Here is a 14,601-nt window from a genome sequence, read left to right on the forward strand (position 1 = left end):
GACACGCCCCTTACCTGCTGATTGGCTACAAGTTTGTTATTCCACTCGGCCTGTGTCCTTTTTCTAAAACGGTTTTGAAATAAGACTTATCCAACCTTTAATTTTTGATCAAACTACATACATAAATCATAATCATACTGTGTGAGGATTGTGTTTAAGGGTAAGGTTATAGGGGCTAAAATATAAAACAAAGTATGTTATGCAACTTAAAGGGGTGCTTGCATGCGATTTCACTTTTTTAACTTTAGTTAGTGTGTAATGTTGCTGCTTGAGCATAAACAGTATCTGCAAAGTTACAGCGCTGAAAGTTCAATGCAAACGGAGATATTGTCTTTTAAATTTATGGCAGTTTATTGCCTACAAAATCGGCCGGTTTTGGACTACAACGAGCTTCTTCCAGGTTGGTGACATAATAAACCCTTGCTAGTCATAATGCTATAATGGTAAGGGCTGTGGCGTTTCCAGACAACCTGTGTTTGCCACTTCAGCCAATAAAAATACATGAAACTACATTTGGCCATCTAACCAATATAAGACCATTGCGTTTTTCGGAGGGATGGGCTTCATAGAAGCAGGAAGCAAATGAGCAGTTCAAAGGACAGTGGAGACAGCGCTGTGGAATAAAGGTAAAATATAAGAAAAATACGGCATATAAAAACGAAATAAGTATTAAGACATGTTATACTGCGCCCTATAAACACAACCAAGCCTAGAAAAAAAAACACGGAACCACCCCTTTAATATTTTTATGCAAACTGTATAAAACATTTTTTTCAGGATCCTCTGAAGAATAAAGACGTTCAAAGTATCTATTTGAAATAACATGCAACATTAAAATGCCTTTAATGTCGCATCTGAATTTAAAGGGATTGTTTACTAAAAAAAATGAAAATTAACCCATAATTTACTCACCCTCAATTCATCCTAGGTATATGACATACTCCTTTCAGACGAATACAATCAGAGTTATCTTGAAAAATGTCCTGGCTCTTCCAAGCTTTATGATGGCAGTGAATGGCTGTTTCCATTTATAAATCCATAAAAGTGCTTCTATCCATCCATCCATCCATCATAAAAGTGCTCCACACGGCTTTAAGGGGTTAATAAAGGCCTTCTGCAACAAAGCGATGCGTGTAAAAATATCCATATTTAAAACTTTATGAACTGTAATGTGTGTGCACGTTCAAAAGAGACTGTGCTGAGAGAAAATTCTCATGGTGCCCCCTCTCAGCACTTTGTACCCTACACGCAGCGCGTGATGCGCACTGTACGCTGGAACGCCAGTCTCTCATGAACGTGTGTGACAGTTAGCAGAAGTTTGTAAAATTTTAAATATGGAAAGTTTTCTTACACAAACCCATCGCTTCACTTCAGAATGCCTTTGTTAACCCTCCAGAGTCATGTGGATTACTTGTATTATGAATAGATGCACTTTTATGGATTTCAAAACAGGAATAGCCATTCACTGCCATCATAAAGCTTAGAAGAGCCAGGACATGTTTTAATATAACTCCGATTGCATTCCTCTGAAAGAAAAATGTCATATACACCTAGGATGACTTGAGGGTGAGTAAATCATGGGCTAATTTTCCTTTTTGTTTGAACTATCCCTTTTGCTGAATAAATGATTGAATTATAACTTTATCTAACAAAAATTTTATTGACACCAAACCTTTGAATGGCAGAAGGGGGAAGGAAAATAAACAAATTTTTACAAGTAAACTCGTTTCTATTTATAAAACGCACCTGAGCCTTGTGTGTTGAGAATTGTTTAAACCTTTAGTGGAATCTATCTCAAAGGCTTTGCCAGGAAACATACCTTAAGTGAATCATTCAGCTCGAGAGTGATCAGAAGAACAAAGAAATCTAGGTCAATCCGAAATAAAAAGAAAATCCATTTTGGATTTCAGAAAACACCCTGTACTGTAACAGCAACTGTAATTGATGGAGCTCAACGTAGTCAGTGTCATAAGCATACATGTTCAGTGTGTTTAACTAGTCTTGGCATGGGTCTAGATGCATCAAATTCAAGAAAACATACACTTCAAGCCAAAATAAAGACAAAGGCCTCATGAATCTGCTTTTCAGAAATCATGTTTTGAATCAGAATATGCCAGATGAAGACCTAATCAGTGTTTCACAATGTGGAAAGCTTCTGTGGATTCTGAAGAGATCATGAGATGAAAAATCCCACCAGTGTGAAGAGGTTTGCCCTCATGAGCTTCACAGAGCACAGCTTTGAAGGGATGAATAAAGATGATTAAGGGAAATTTCAGGGAGAGAGAAAGAACAAACATGACTTGATTACATACTCTTCTCTCTGCTGTTTTGAGACTTTGAGAGCAAATGCTTATTTAAATTGGTAACAATGCGAATTAGCCTGGAAATACAAATGTGGGTGCAAAACATAGGACTGTGGTTGTTTTGTGTAAGGGGAGAGTGGGGTATGATGTGATAGTGGGTAAGCTGGCATTTTTACCATATACAGCTGCTTGTGATTGAGGGATATTCATGGTGAATTTTTAGCCCTGGTTTTATATTTATGATATGTATGATACATATTTTAGATATGGATATGTTTGTTTTGACATCTTACCTACCATGTAGAAAATTTCATTTGACAGATTTTATCTTGAAAAAAACATTGAATTTCTTAAAATATAATTTGTTTCATGATAAAATCTACTTTGCATGCGTTATTAATGAAAGTAATAGCATATGGTTTAGTTACTCTGTTAAATAAATAAAAAAGTTAAAAGGCTTTCTGTGACCGTATATACATTAAACCAATATAGTTGTGCTGGTATTTCTGCACTTTAATATCCCATATATGTTTTTTTAAGCATTAGAGGCAAAACCCACATATATGTAATAAGTAACATTATTTAAACTACTTTTTTTACAGAAAGGCGGGAAGAAGTCTCATTCTGTTTGAATGTTTGAGTGTTTACTACATTGAATGAGTATCTATCAATAACTACAAACCAAACTAGCTAGCCCCGAGTGGGTTATAGTGTGCACACAAACGTACAGCAAGTCCCACAGAAGTCTAAAGGTTCAAAGACTTGCACATGCTAGTAGGTGCATGAAATCGGCTTTGAACCTTTTCCACCTGTTTCTTCCAGGTGGTATAAAAGAAATATAGCACATGTAGAGGTCCTTACTCTTTCCTTCACAGTATCCTACACCCCAGTGGAAACCACTTACGCCTTTGTGAGGGGGTATTGTGAGGTATGTCCGCGTAGATCTCTGCGGTGCTTTGACACCAGCCATCCTGCTGTTTCAGAGGTTACAACTGGTGATGAAACCTTCGCTCAGCGATGTAGGGCAGTCTGCCTGCACGAGGAGCTTTTACAAGAAAATCAAATAGTGTAGCTTTTACAAAATAATCAAAACGTTGTCAGGGTGGTGTTTTTAATGCTTTTAATAAGACAAACCATGTGCAAATTCATCAGTCCCTCATCATGAGTATTTTCTTCTGAAAACTGGGTGTACCAAAGTCAGTGTACCAAATGACATTTCCTAATGTCACAAACAAGAAAAATCGAGTACTTATAGCAATATAGCAGGTGAATTACATGGTGCTATAAGAACTGCCTTTCTCCACTGATGTTCTAGATTGTTAAGTGTTTCTAAGGATACTGATTGCTGATATTTAGAAGGCAGCTGTCTGACATTAAGATGGTGAACAGGAACATGGTTTGTGTAACATTAGCTGCACATTATTAGCTGTTTGATAGCGTAGTCAAGCCAAAGGCTAATCATATCAATTACGTTATGTGCATAAAACGCATTGCCATGACTTGTAGAGGACCCTGTATAATTCACTCTTTCTCTTCTTTTTATTCTGAATCATGTGTCCTTTTCTAACATATATACCTAGATGGCTGAATTAAACCAATATTTCCACTTACCATCGTGCAGATTGATTGGAGTCTGGGGCTAATTAGCATATTTTTGGTTACATTTATACTAAATTAAGCAAGAGTGTAGAGTTACATTCAAGCTTTTTTTAATGCATGAACAGATTATTTTCATAGGAAACACTATTTAAATATTTCATTTTGATTATAAAGAAGAGTTTTAAGGGATACAATTGTTGACTGCAGGGGGATATTAGAAGAAGAAAAAGTTAAGGTTTAACACTTAATCTGAAGTCATGGGTATACCATTTGTCTGATAATTTCGAACAAGTATTTGTTTATTTAGATCGTTTTTACACATAAATAAATAATCTCATATGCCATAAATGGTAATGTAAATATTCTATCATCTGTATTGCAATTAATTAGTTGTGCTTATGAATGTAAGCCTACATAAGTTATACCCTGTTATCTGTCATTGAAATTAATGGATATGTCATGCATTAACTAATGGACAAATATAATATTTCAGAAGGTTTTTCATGCATTTTAGATTTAAGATGGTACTTATAAAAACAATAATTAATGTTTCAGTTGTTACTTTTATTGGATTTATAAAGCTGTACACAATATGCAATTTGACATTATAAAATATTTTTAATTTGGGAGGTTGTATTCTGAAGCAGCAATACATTTTTAATAAGATCTGCTCTAAATCACATTCTCCAGTGGGCGTTTCTCATGCGTAATGGTAACTCAACTGTGTTATTTTAAGTCTTGTCTAATCATTGTGTACACTTTTTAACAAGCCTTTAAACTTTTAAATCCTTTTAAAAAGTTAAATTCTGTTTCATAATATCAGCCTCATTTTTTTTTTTTTTTTTTTTTTGAGTGCCATGGGAACAGCACATGTCCAGCACATTTGCGCAAGATCCGTTCAATTTTGAGGAAGTGAGCTGAGCCCTTCAAGATCCAGACGGATATGTTGACTCCCATCTCACCTGTAACTTCAGGATTATCCTGTGGGAATAACTCTCAGCAGACACTCACACCACCGCTGACAAACAACAAAAAATGTTAGACGTGCTACCAGATTAAAGTTCCAAGCTGCATGTTTTTATTTTATTTTTATGTTTGGTTGTTTGTTCGGGTTACTTTTTCGCAGTCTTTGTCTTTCAAAGTCAGTAATTATATCAGAAGTTTCTTTTTTGGGTGAACTATCCCTTTACATTCTGCATAACAATCTCTGTTTGGGTTTAGGAAAACAGCAAAATAATATTTCATAAGAATAATAAACATAATATGATATTAAAAATTCAATTCCCCCTACTTCCCTCCAATTATGACACAAAAAAATTGTCATAATTTACTCACCCGCCTAAACCAGTATGATGACTTTCTTAACAATTTTTATTTTGGAATATATTCAATTAGTATCCTCAATCTCCCCACATGAATGGAGTATGGAAATGAGATGAGATTTAAAAACATTAAACATTTGTGTGTTGTGTTTGGATGTCAGAACTGTCAGTTTGAAGACATCATGCTTAAACGTATACTGAAGACAGAAATCCAAAATCAAAAACAAAACAGGATGACCTTGAAGTGAAAATAAAAATAAAAAATTTTGAGGGAGAAAGGAATGTCATGCAACCAGTCCATGTTAGGATCTGCATAATTTGGCTACAAAGTGAAGGATGGATTCACGCCAAAATACTTTTCTTTTTTTTGGGCTGTGTGGCTTTTGACATCAACAGCAAAAGATATGTGAACCTTTTTTATCCTTCCTTTAAAATGTTGATAAGCCTAGTTAATTTGCTCTCCTAAATGCACGATTATACACTTTGTTGCATTTTATTATTTGCATTTAGCATCGTTCTTTTTTTTTTTAGAACAGACGTGTGACCCATTTTTGGGTCACGACCCACCAGCTGGGAACTACTGCTTTAAATATTAAATAGTTATTTTGTTGTTGTTGTTTTTGACAGTTTCTTTTGTGCACACCAGGGACTGATGTAGTTTGTATGATTTGCAAGTTGTGTTTATTAAACAGTCTTGACTTTTCCCACTATCTAAAATAAAATCTAGAAGATATTTTGGGTTTGTTTGTTTCTTTTTAGTTTCCTCTAGTCAGTTTGGAGAGTTATATGCGAAAAGACGCATTGTGTCTTGTAAATATTTAGCAAAAATTAAAAACCGTCATTAGCTAGTAAATCACATTCTAGGTCAATATGTTCTGTGTATATATGCAGATAGGACCAGATTTACGAACAGCTTGCTCTAACACAAACCCTCTTTTAGTGTTAAAAAAATCTGCTGTCGGGATTATTTTAAGACATCGAGTGAAAAGTTAGGACTGAAAAGGAATGGATGGTTGGATTTTTTGGGGCTAACTGTTACAGTTCTGCTTATTTTAAGTTTAATTTTCACTGTATTTAGTTCCTGTTGTGTCTGACTTTATCTAGTTAGTTTTCCTTTGTTCACAGTTTTTAGTTTGTCACCTTGTCACTGGTTGCTCAATTAGATCCCACCTGTTTCATCATCCTATGTGTATTATGTGTGTATGCTTTGTTTTTGTTTTATTAAAGTTAACCACTTTATTTGAGCTTTATCTTCGTTGTTTTCATTCTTCATGGACTAACCGGGACCTTATTTCATGTGCATTTGTAGGAGTTTACCTTTCAAATGCAAAATTTAAGGGAGATGAGTATTTGAATGAATCATCCAACATGATTTACTAAGGTTTGCGCTAGTCAATTTACTGGTATTTGTGCCATTATTTACTGCCTATACCTGTCAACACTCCCCCCCCCCCCCCCCCCGTGCCTTAAACCATATGCTAATTTGCGCTGTTCTTGGTAGATTGCGGAAATTATAGAAATGGTCTGCCGTCTGTGTAGTTTAATTTGCGTGTCATCAGAACTTTCCCATCTGCGCTTTTTAGCATTGCACTCTCCTGCTAATTTCGCCCTTGTTTAGTAAATAATGTTTTATCTGTAAAGTAAAGTTTAGTAAAAAATTGTAATATCTGTCTTCCAGGTCCTTAGTTTTAAAATATCTGCTTTCATTCTGATTTCAGATGCTACTTGTTGGATGGGATCTCAAAAGGAGCATGGTTGAACCGTTCCAGTATCATTTACGCAGGGAATGACAAGTGGTCAGGGGATCCTCGTGTGTCCATCGTATCGAATGTGGGGGATAAACATGAATACAGCTTACAGATACAGAAAGTGGATGTAACGGACGAGGGCTTCTACACCTGCTCGATACAGAGTGAACGTAACCTACGCCCAAAGCTCATTCAGTTAATTGTAAAAGGTGAGTGTTTCATCAGATTTCATATCAACTGCTTATTTTATTGTGGTTTGCCATGATTTTTATTAATAAAGAACGGCTTTTGTGTATATTAGCTCCTAGTTTGGTTTTCAGGGGTTGGGGGGGCTTTGAAGTGTTGCTTGAGTCAACACTCTTTTTCCTCTTTGCTGATAATATTTATTAATAGTATCGATTATATAAATTTGTGTTGACTTTACATTCATATTCATGAAACTATATTTTGACTTCAAAGTACCCAAAATGTCATAAATGTTTTGAATCTTGAGGGCACTGCATACAATTTTATGCTAGTGCTTAAAGCTTTGGGTAGTTTTTCATACGTGTATATGTTTGCAGTCTTCCTGAGAGAAAAAATCCGGAATGAATGGGTTACTAATGACTATGAAATCATCAAACGTTGGTAAAAACCCCTTTAAATGTTTCATTATGCAAATAGGGATTCTAACGCTACATGTGTGTCCCCCTTTTAAGGAATTAGAGTAAAGTCTGTTGCAAATTAGCCTATAGGCTATAGATAGCAGTTGGAGTGTAGGATCTAGTGTGAGATTTTATGTTATGTAATAACGTGATTAAATACTGCCAAGTTTAAGTGGATCTAAATATGCATTTTCATGGTGTTTGATTGTTCATTTTCATAATTATTGATGAATTTTCTTTATCGTGGTGGGCAAATAAGTCAAGATATATTAGAGTGTCTTTAGAGGAATGACTCCATTTATGGTTTAAATTTATGGAGGAAAAAATGTAATTTTTTCTCCATCCTGCTCAGCAGCATAATTTCTGATAATGTCCATGTGGAATAATATTTTAAATCTTAGTAGCCTGTGTAAATGGCCACTATGCAAGGCTAAATTTTTATTTGGACCAAATGGTTATCGATTAAGGAGGTACATTCTTTGTGTGTGTGTGTGTGTGTGTGTGTGTGTGTGTGTGTGTGTGTGTGTGTGTGTGTGTGTGTGTGTGTGTGTGTGTGTGTGTGTGTGTGTGTGTGTGTGTGTGTGTGTGTGTGTGTGTGTGTGTGTGTGTGTGTGTGTGTTTGTTTGTTTGTTTGTTTGTAATAGGGCTGTGCAATATATCGAAATTATCGAAATATCGCAAATGTACATATCGCAGTACGCATATCGCAACGGCATGCAATATCTGAATGATTTTAATAGGCTACTTCAACATTGTGAAAAGTGTACGTTTTAGGTTGACAAATATAGCAGAGAATAGACTGGGCTCATGACTGTTACTTATGGGACTTGCTTGTAAAAAATTAAATGCAATAACTTGTGAAAAACAAATCTTTACAATCTCTCACTGTCTGACACACACACCCACCGAAACATTTATGTTAAAATTATACTATCAGATTTGTAACAAATTTATGCTAAAACACTGCCTGTCACTTTCAGAAGTTCTAGCGATGCTTTCTTTTCCCAAAGAGAATGTGAAACGCATAAATGGTATCATTGGTACAATATTTTAAAATATATATATATATTTGAAATAGATTTGACACACTAATAGCAATATCGTATCGCATATCGAATATCGCATTATTAAACAAGGTATTGCATATCGCATTTTTCTTCAATATCAGAAGCACTAGTTTGTAAGCAAAACATTATTTCTACTGTTAGATTTGCATATTAGCATTGGTTGTCTATACTTATCAATAATGGTCATTTAAGAAAAGGATTTGACCAATATTGTTATTTGAAAAAACCTCCAAATGCCAGGTACAAATATTGGCATAAAACTTTTACATGTATGTCTGATAATCTCCTATTCTCAGTGAATACACGTAACCGTGAGGTCTGCTATGAGAACTAGTTTATACCTTGTCTTGTTTTTTTAAAGATAAGTTGTTGTTGTTTTTTTCCCTCAGTAAAGCTAGTTGGAGTTCTGCTAATTAGCTGGAAATAATGGTACACGCCTAAATGATTTTGTTAAAAAAAGTCAATACATCAATCCTTCTTCCAAAAAACGTGTTTTTGTCTTACACTGATTCACAATGGTAAGCCTATTTGAAGTATTGATAGTTTAAACCTGACGGCATGGTTTTCATGGGAAATTACAGAAATATTAGGGGTGTAGCGGTTCTCTGTAATAAAAATTGAATTGTAACGTTCTCTACCAAAGGTTTGGCACGCACTTGGACCGCGGTTCAATGCATCTATAATATGGTTTGTTAGTTAGGCTAATGTATGTTTCTGTTGATAAATACACATTCTGGCTTCCCAACACATTATAACAGCAATGATAAAAAAAGGATGTAGCCTGACCACCACACGTTGCTATTTGTGTTTAAACTAAACTCATTTAAGCCTTGTTAACATTCAAGAGCAAGACGCTAAAGAGAACTTTTGCACACACTGAGAAAAGATTTGTGTGTGTGTTTGTTTGTTTGTTTTTGTGATATCAGGACACAAAATTTGTATAATGACATGGGTATGACATGGGTATTACAGAAGAGGGTGACTTATGAGTAGGGTTGTGCATCGTTTGATTTAAATGATTCTGATTCTGATTCTTACTTTCGATTTCGGTTCTTTTCGGTTCTTTCCGATTCTTTGACAGGGTAACAGGGTAATTGTGTTGCAATAGCTTACACACAGCACAAGGAAGCTTGATTTCAAATGGTAAATTGAATTTAAAAAGACGAGTAAACAGTAATAAAATAAGAACAAATAAACAGATCACCAACAATAGCACAAATAAATACAATAGAATAAAAGATACAAATGAAATAGCCTGCTTTATTTTTTCAGGTAGGTCTAACATTCAGGTAGTAAACTGAATAAAAACTGAATAAAAAATACATTTAAAATAACATTGGATAATGTTATTTGTAAAATAAAAAAAATAAAATAAAATAAAAAATAGCCTACAGATGAAACCATTAAAGTTACACAAGTTGATCAGTCAAGAGCAAGATCAGTCTTTTTGGGTAACAAAACAGTTGATGGGCCCCATTGACTTGCATAGGACCATGAAAGTCAATGAGGCCCGTCAACTGTTTGTTTAATGACATTCTTCAAAGTATCATCTTTTGTGTTCAGCAGAAGTAAGAAATTCCTACAGGTTTTGAACAACTTGAGGTTGAGTAAATGACATTTGGTTGAATTATCACTTTTAAATTAATCAAAATGTAAAACTTGTTATCCAAGCTGATTAGCAGAAATTAATTTTAGATTTATTGTTTACTATAATTTATAGTATTTCTATTTAGTCTCTGAAACCAGAAAATTATGTATTACTCATTTATCGTTATTTATTAGCTTTTTAAAATGATTTCAAAATATCTCAATTTAGCCACCTATTGTCTTGATAACAGCTCTGTACAGTCTGGGCATTCTCTCAAGCAGCTTCATGAGGTGACACCTGGGATGCTTTCTAAATTCTATTGAAGGAGTTCCCATGTTGGCTGCTTTTCCTTTACTATCTGTTCCAACTCTTTTAAAATGTTTAGCTCATTTAAATTAGAAAGGTTTATATTTTATACACAATATAATGTGCTGCAACATATTAAAAAACCTGATATCGTATGATTTTTATGAATATTACATTCATTTATTTAGTTTACTGGCTTCACTTCTTCTAGTCATTAGCAGATACTTTCATAACAAATATTTATCTGAATTCCCTGGTAGGCATTTATTGTGGGTTTCCCCTACAAAGTAAACTTGATGTATGTGGTGTGACACCTCAGTAGGAGGTGCTGATTCTCAACAGTGGCAAATATACTGATTTTCTGTGCGCATAAATCCACTGTGTGTAATTAACTAGAGAAAGATCACTGCAAGGACCCCCAGCCTGTTTGAGATAAAGCAAACTACTAATACAGACCAGTCATATCTGAGGATGTGTATTTTTAGAGGCTGTAACCTGTAGCCCATCACTGTAGTCTCTTCTGTGTAATTATAATCAACAAAATGAATGTCCTTCTTTTCCACTCTCTTAGCCGAGGGCTGTTTCATGATCATGATGGATCTTTTGTCCTTAGAATCTATTACTTGCATGTATCTCTGCATGATCTGGGATAATTAATAACTACTGCTAAGAAAATATACAAGCACTGTTGGGGTAATGACAACAACTAAAGAGAGAGAAGAGAAACGACAGGAAACACATGATGAACAGCAGTCTTGTAATGGGAATCGGTGAGTGGTAAACTTAATCTCCTGCAGAATTGTATCAAAAATGAAATTGCTAGATTGACTCTTACAGTGGCACAAATCCTGGAACGGCAAATCGCACGTAATGCGATTAAAATGTCTTATTTGTCCTTTATGAAATTTGAACAGACTGTACTTTGTGGTCTCTTCGAGCTATCTCGATGTATCCTGAACATTTGTGTGGACGAAACAGTTTTGCCAGGTCATTCTTTCTAGCCGACGGGTCAATATTGGGCATCATCAGAGAATGAGTGTGCTTGTTTGTTTTGTAGGGATCGAATGAAGATAGCCCACACACATTTTTCGGAGAATAATCACCTATCTTCTCCACCACTTAAATCTTAGCCTTGTTTACCAGACAGTACCATTTGTCATAGTCCTTGGTGAGTCACCATTAAATAGAGCAGTTTGAGACCACCACATTATTCTTTTATAGATGTGCTCAGTTAGTGAATGACAGATCAAATGTATTGCTATTCTGCACATAGGCCCTATACATCTAGCTTAGCTAAATATTAGGAGCGATAGTCAGTTTGTCATCAGCCACCACCCATTTTGTTTATTGTTCAAGAAGAAATGAGGCAGCCTGACATTGCATACTTTCTAGTACAGCGGCAACAATAAAACTGAACAGAAAGGACTTTTGTCTTTTGTTGATGTCTACTATGGAAGCAGTTCATGTTAACACTTTAGTATGGGGAACACTTATTCACTATTAACTACGACTTTTGCCTCAATAAACTCCTAATTTACTGCTTATTAATACTTAGTAAGGTAGTTTTTGTAGCATTTAAGTTTAGGTATTGGGTAGGATTAAGGGATGTAGAATAAGGTAATGCAGAATAAGGCATTAATATGTGCTTTATAAGTTCTAATGAACAGCCAATATCTGAATAATATGCATGATAATAAGCAACTAGTTAATGGTTAATAACTGAACCTTAAAATAAAGTGTTAACAAGTTAATGTATGATATATTAATTATCATTAATAATCGATTATAATAATAACCATGAACTTTCTTTGTGCTGTCCTCAGTATATGTTCTGTATATAACTTGACAGCCAGGTAAACTCTTCCCTAACTGACAGACTCTGAAGACACTTAGCTCCTTGTCCACAGGTTTATGGACTTTGCAAGGAAAGGTGAAACTGAAACATACATCGGCAAAATCAGCATAATAATTAGCCTGACCTTTAACATGTACAGGTATACCAACTTAAATTATATTAAAGCTGCTGTCCGTAACTTTTTTTATGTTCAAGATTTAGAAAAATTATAAAATGAGAATGTACAACATGAATCTATTTTCCAAACCTTGTTTTTGTCTTACCCTGAATCATTATGGTACACTTATAATAAGTATTTATATTGGGACTATTTCAGGCCAGGCTGGTAGGTACCGCTGCGGAGGAGCACAGTCCCTGCGTGATCCGCTATAGACATAAACAGAGAGAAGTAGCTCCGGCTGCAATGTTCTTCCACAAGACACATGCAGTTCTGTTTATTAACCACTAGAGCGCAAAAAGTTACAGACTGCAGCTTTAATTAAATCCCTGTGTTTTTACTGCTACAATTATGTATTTAGTAGACATTTCTGAATTTTATATATGCAATAATATTTTAACCTGCAGTCAATCATTATCTATAAGTAATATGAAGTAAATAACAATTCTAACTGTCAACTTTATACATTGTAACTGTCCCCAAATAGTGATCTGCAATTGTAGATATTGTTCAAAACAATCAATACATACCCACAATGCTACAAAGGCATCAAATGTAAGCAGATGTCACAGGATTATCTCAGATACAATAAACATAATGCTCTCTGTGCCATGCTTGATTACATCCTGATTAATGGTCACATGGCATTACTCCTTACCGAGACCTATGATTCTTAAAGAGACCATGGCCAAATAAACAATATAAAGGATAACTAGAAGAACGGATACTTAGGGTTGTGCCAACACGATGGAGAAACACCATCGTGATGCCACGCCCCCGCCCCCGCCCCCGTCCCCGCCCCGCTGCGAGTCAACACTAGAGTAGGCTATGCCAGCGGAGTGGAGCGGCAGCAATTTCCCAAATTTAGTTTGGAAGTTTGGAAAGATGAACATACGTTTTCATCAGTTATTTTATCTACGGATCAATACAGATGTCTGCTCATTCAAAATCATATAATAGAATAACTGTATATTGTAACTATATATAACTACTGATAACTGTAAGCAGGTAAGCACTACAAGCTGTTTTTGAATGCATTAGAGAGAACGATTACGTGTGTGAATAAGTGCTACCTGTTTCAAATGTGCTTTCACGCGGTCATATTCAGTATGTAGAAGGTAAAATAAATAAAAAAATCCCTTAAACTTTAACATCCCGCTCATGCCCATCGCCGTGATCCATCTGAATCAAGCTGGTTTTCGTGTGAGTTCTGAACACTGCACTATGCTTATTTAAATCTTTCCATTTCTACACATATTAGGCTATATATTTCTCATGTCTGTGAGGCAAGCCTGCTGAGTTTCAGTTTATTTGAGAAACGCTTCAGTTCATGATGAAAGCGATCGCTTCCGCAACCTCATAGTCTACTTATTTGCTTTTTATTTATTAAATACATGCAATTGGCCGAAGAAACTATTAAAATGAAGAGACAATTTGTACAAAAAGAAAGAAAGGCTTTTTTACAAAACAAAACAAAAAACTTAATATTAAACTAAATATAACCACCAAAATCATTTCTGACCCACTCACAATAGCCTATCATAATCAGATGAAATTTAAAAATAATATTATAATATTTAAACATAAATATGAAAGAAAAAAAAACATTGTGTAATGGCTACAACAAGAAGGCTACAGTAAGCTACAGATTTATGTCATGTCTGAGCTGGATTCAAACGAACATCATTTTACCGCTGGGTATATTTCCTGCGGATTGTGCTGAGTCACACCGGCTGCGCTCCACTCATTAGTCAATACAGGCTCGTTCTCGATAATTATACTTAATGTGCCGGGCAGGGCCGGTCTATCAGGTGCACGGGCTCGGGTAGGGTCGGGCTTGATTTTTTTTGAGCCGATCTAAGCTCTAGATCTGGCTAAAAATGTAGTTATTAGGCCCGTTGGCATGAATTGTACTCGTTATGGAGCGGTAGTGGAGCGCTCTTGGAGCGAGTAAAAACCACAACACTCCGACTTTTAAAAAATCTGCTCCTCACTCCATTAAAAAATCTGTT

General features: G+C 35.3%; 1 protein-coding gene across 4 annotated transcripts in view; it reads left to right on the top strand.

Annotated features, from left to right (window-relative positions):
• negr1 (neuronal growth regulator 1) overlaps positions 1-14,601 on the top strand; it is a 186,493-nt gene that overhangs the window by 40,092 nt on the left and 131,800 nt on the right. For all 4 annotated transcript variants that reach the window (XM_067459925.1, XM_067459926.1, XM_067459929.1 and 1 more), the window contains exon 2: positions 6,943-7,181. In XM_067459925.1, coding sequence (XP_067316026.1) covers positions 6,943-7,181 — 239 coding nt within the window. The remainder of the gene's footprint in view (positions 1-6,942; positions 7,182-14,601) is intronic.

This window comes from Pseudorasbora parva, chromosome 12 (genome assembly GCF_024679245.1).
Source record: "Pseudorasbora parva isolate DD20220531a chromosome 12, ASM2467924v1, whole genome shotgun sequence".
Classification (NCBI taxonomy): domain Eukaryota; kingdom Metazoa; phylum Chordata; class Actinopteri; order Cypriniformes; family Gobionidae; genus Pseudorasbora; species Pseudorasbora parva.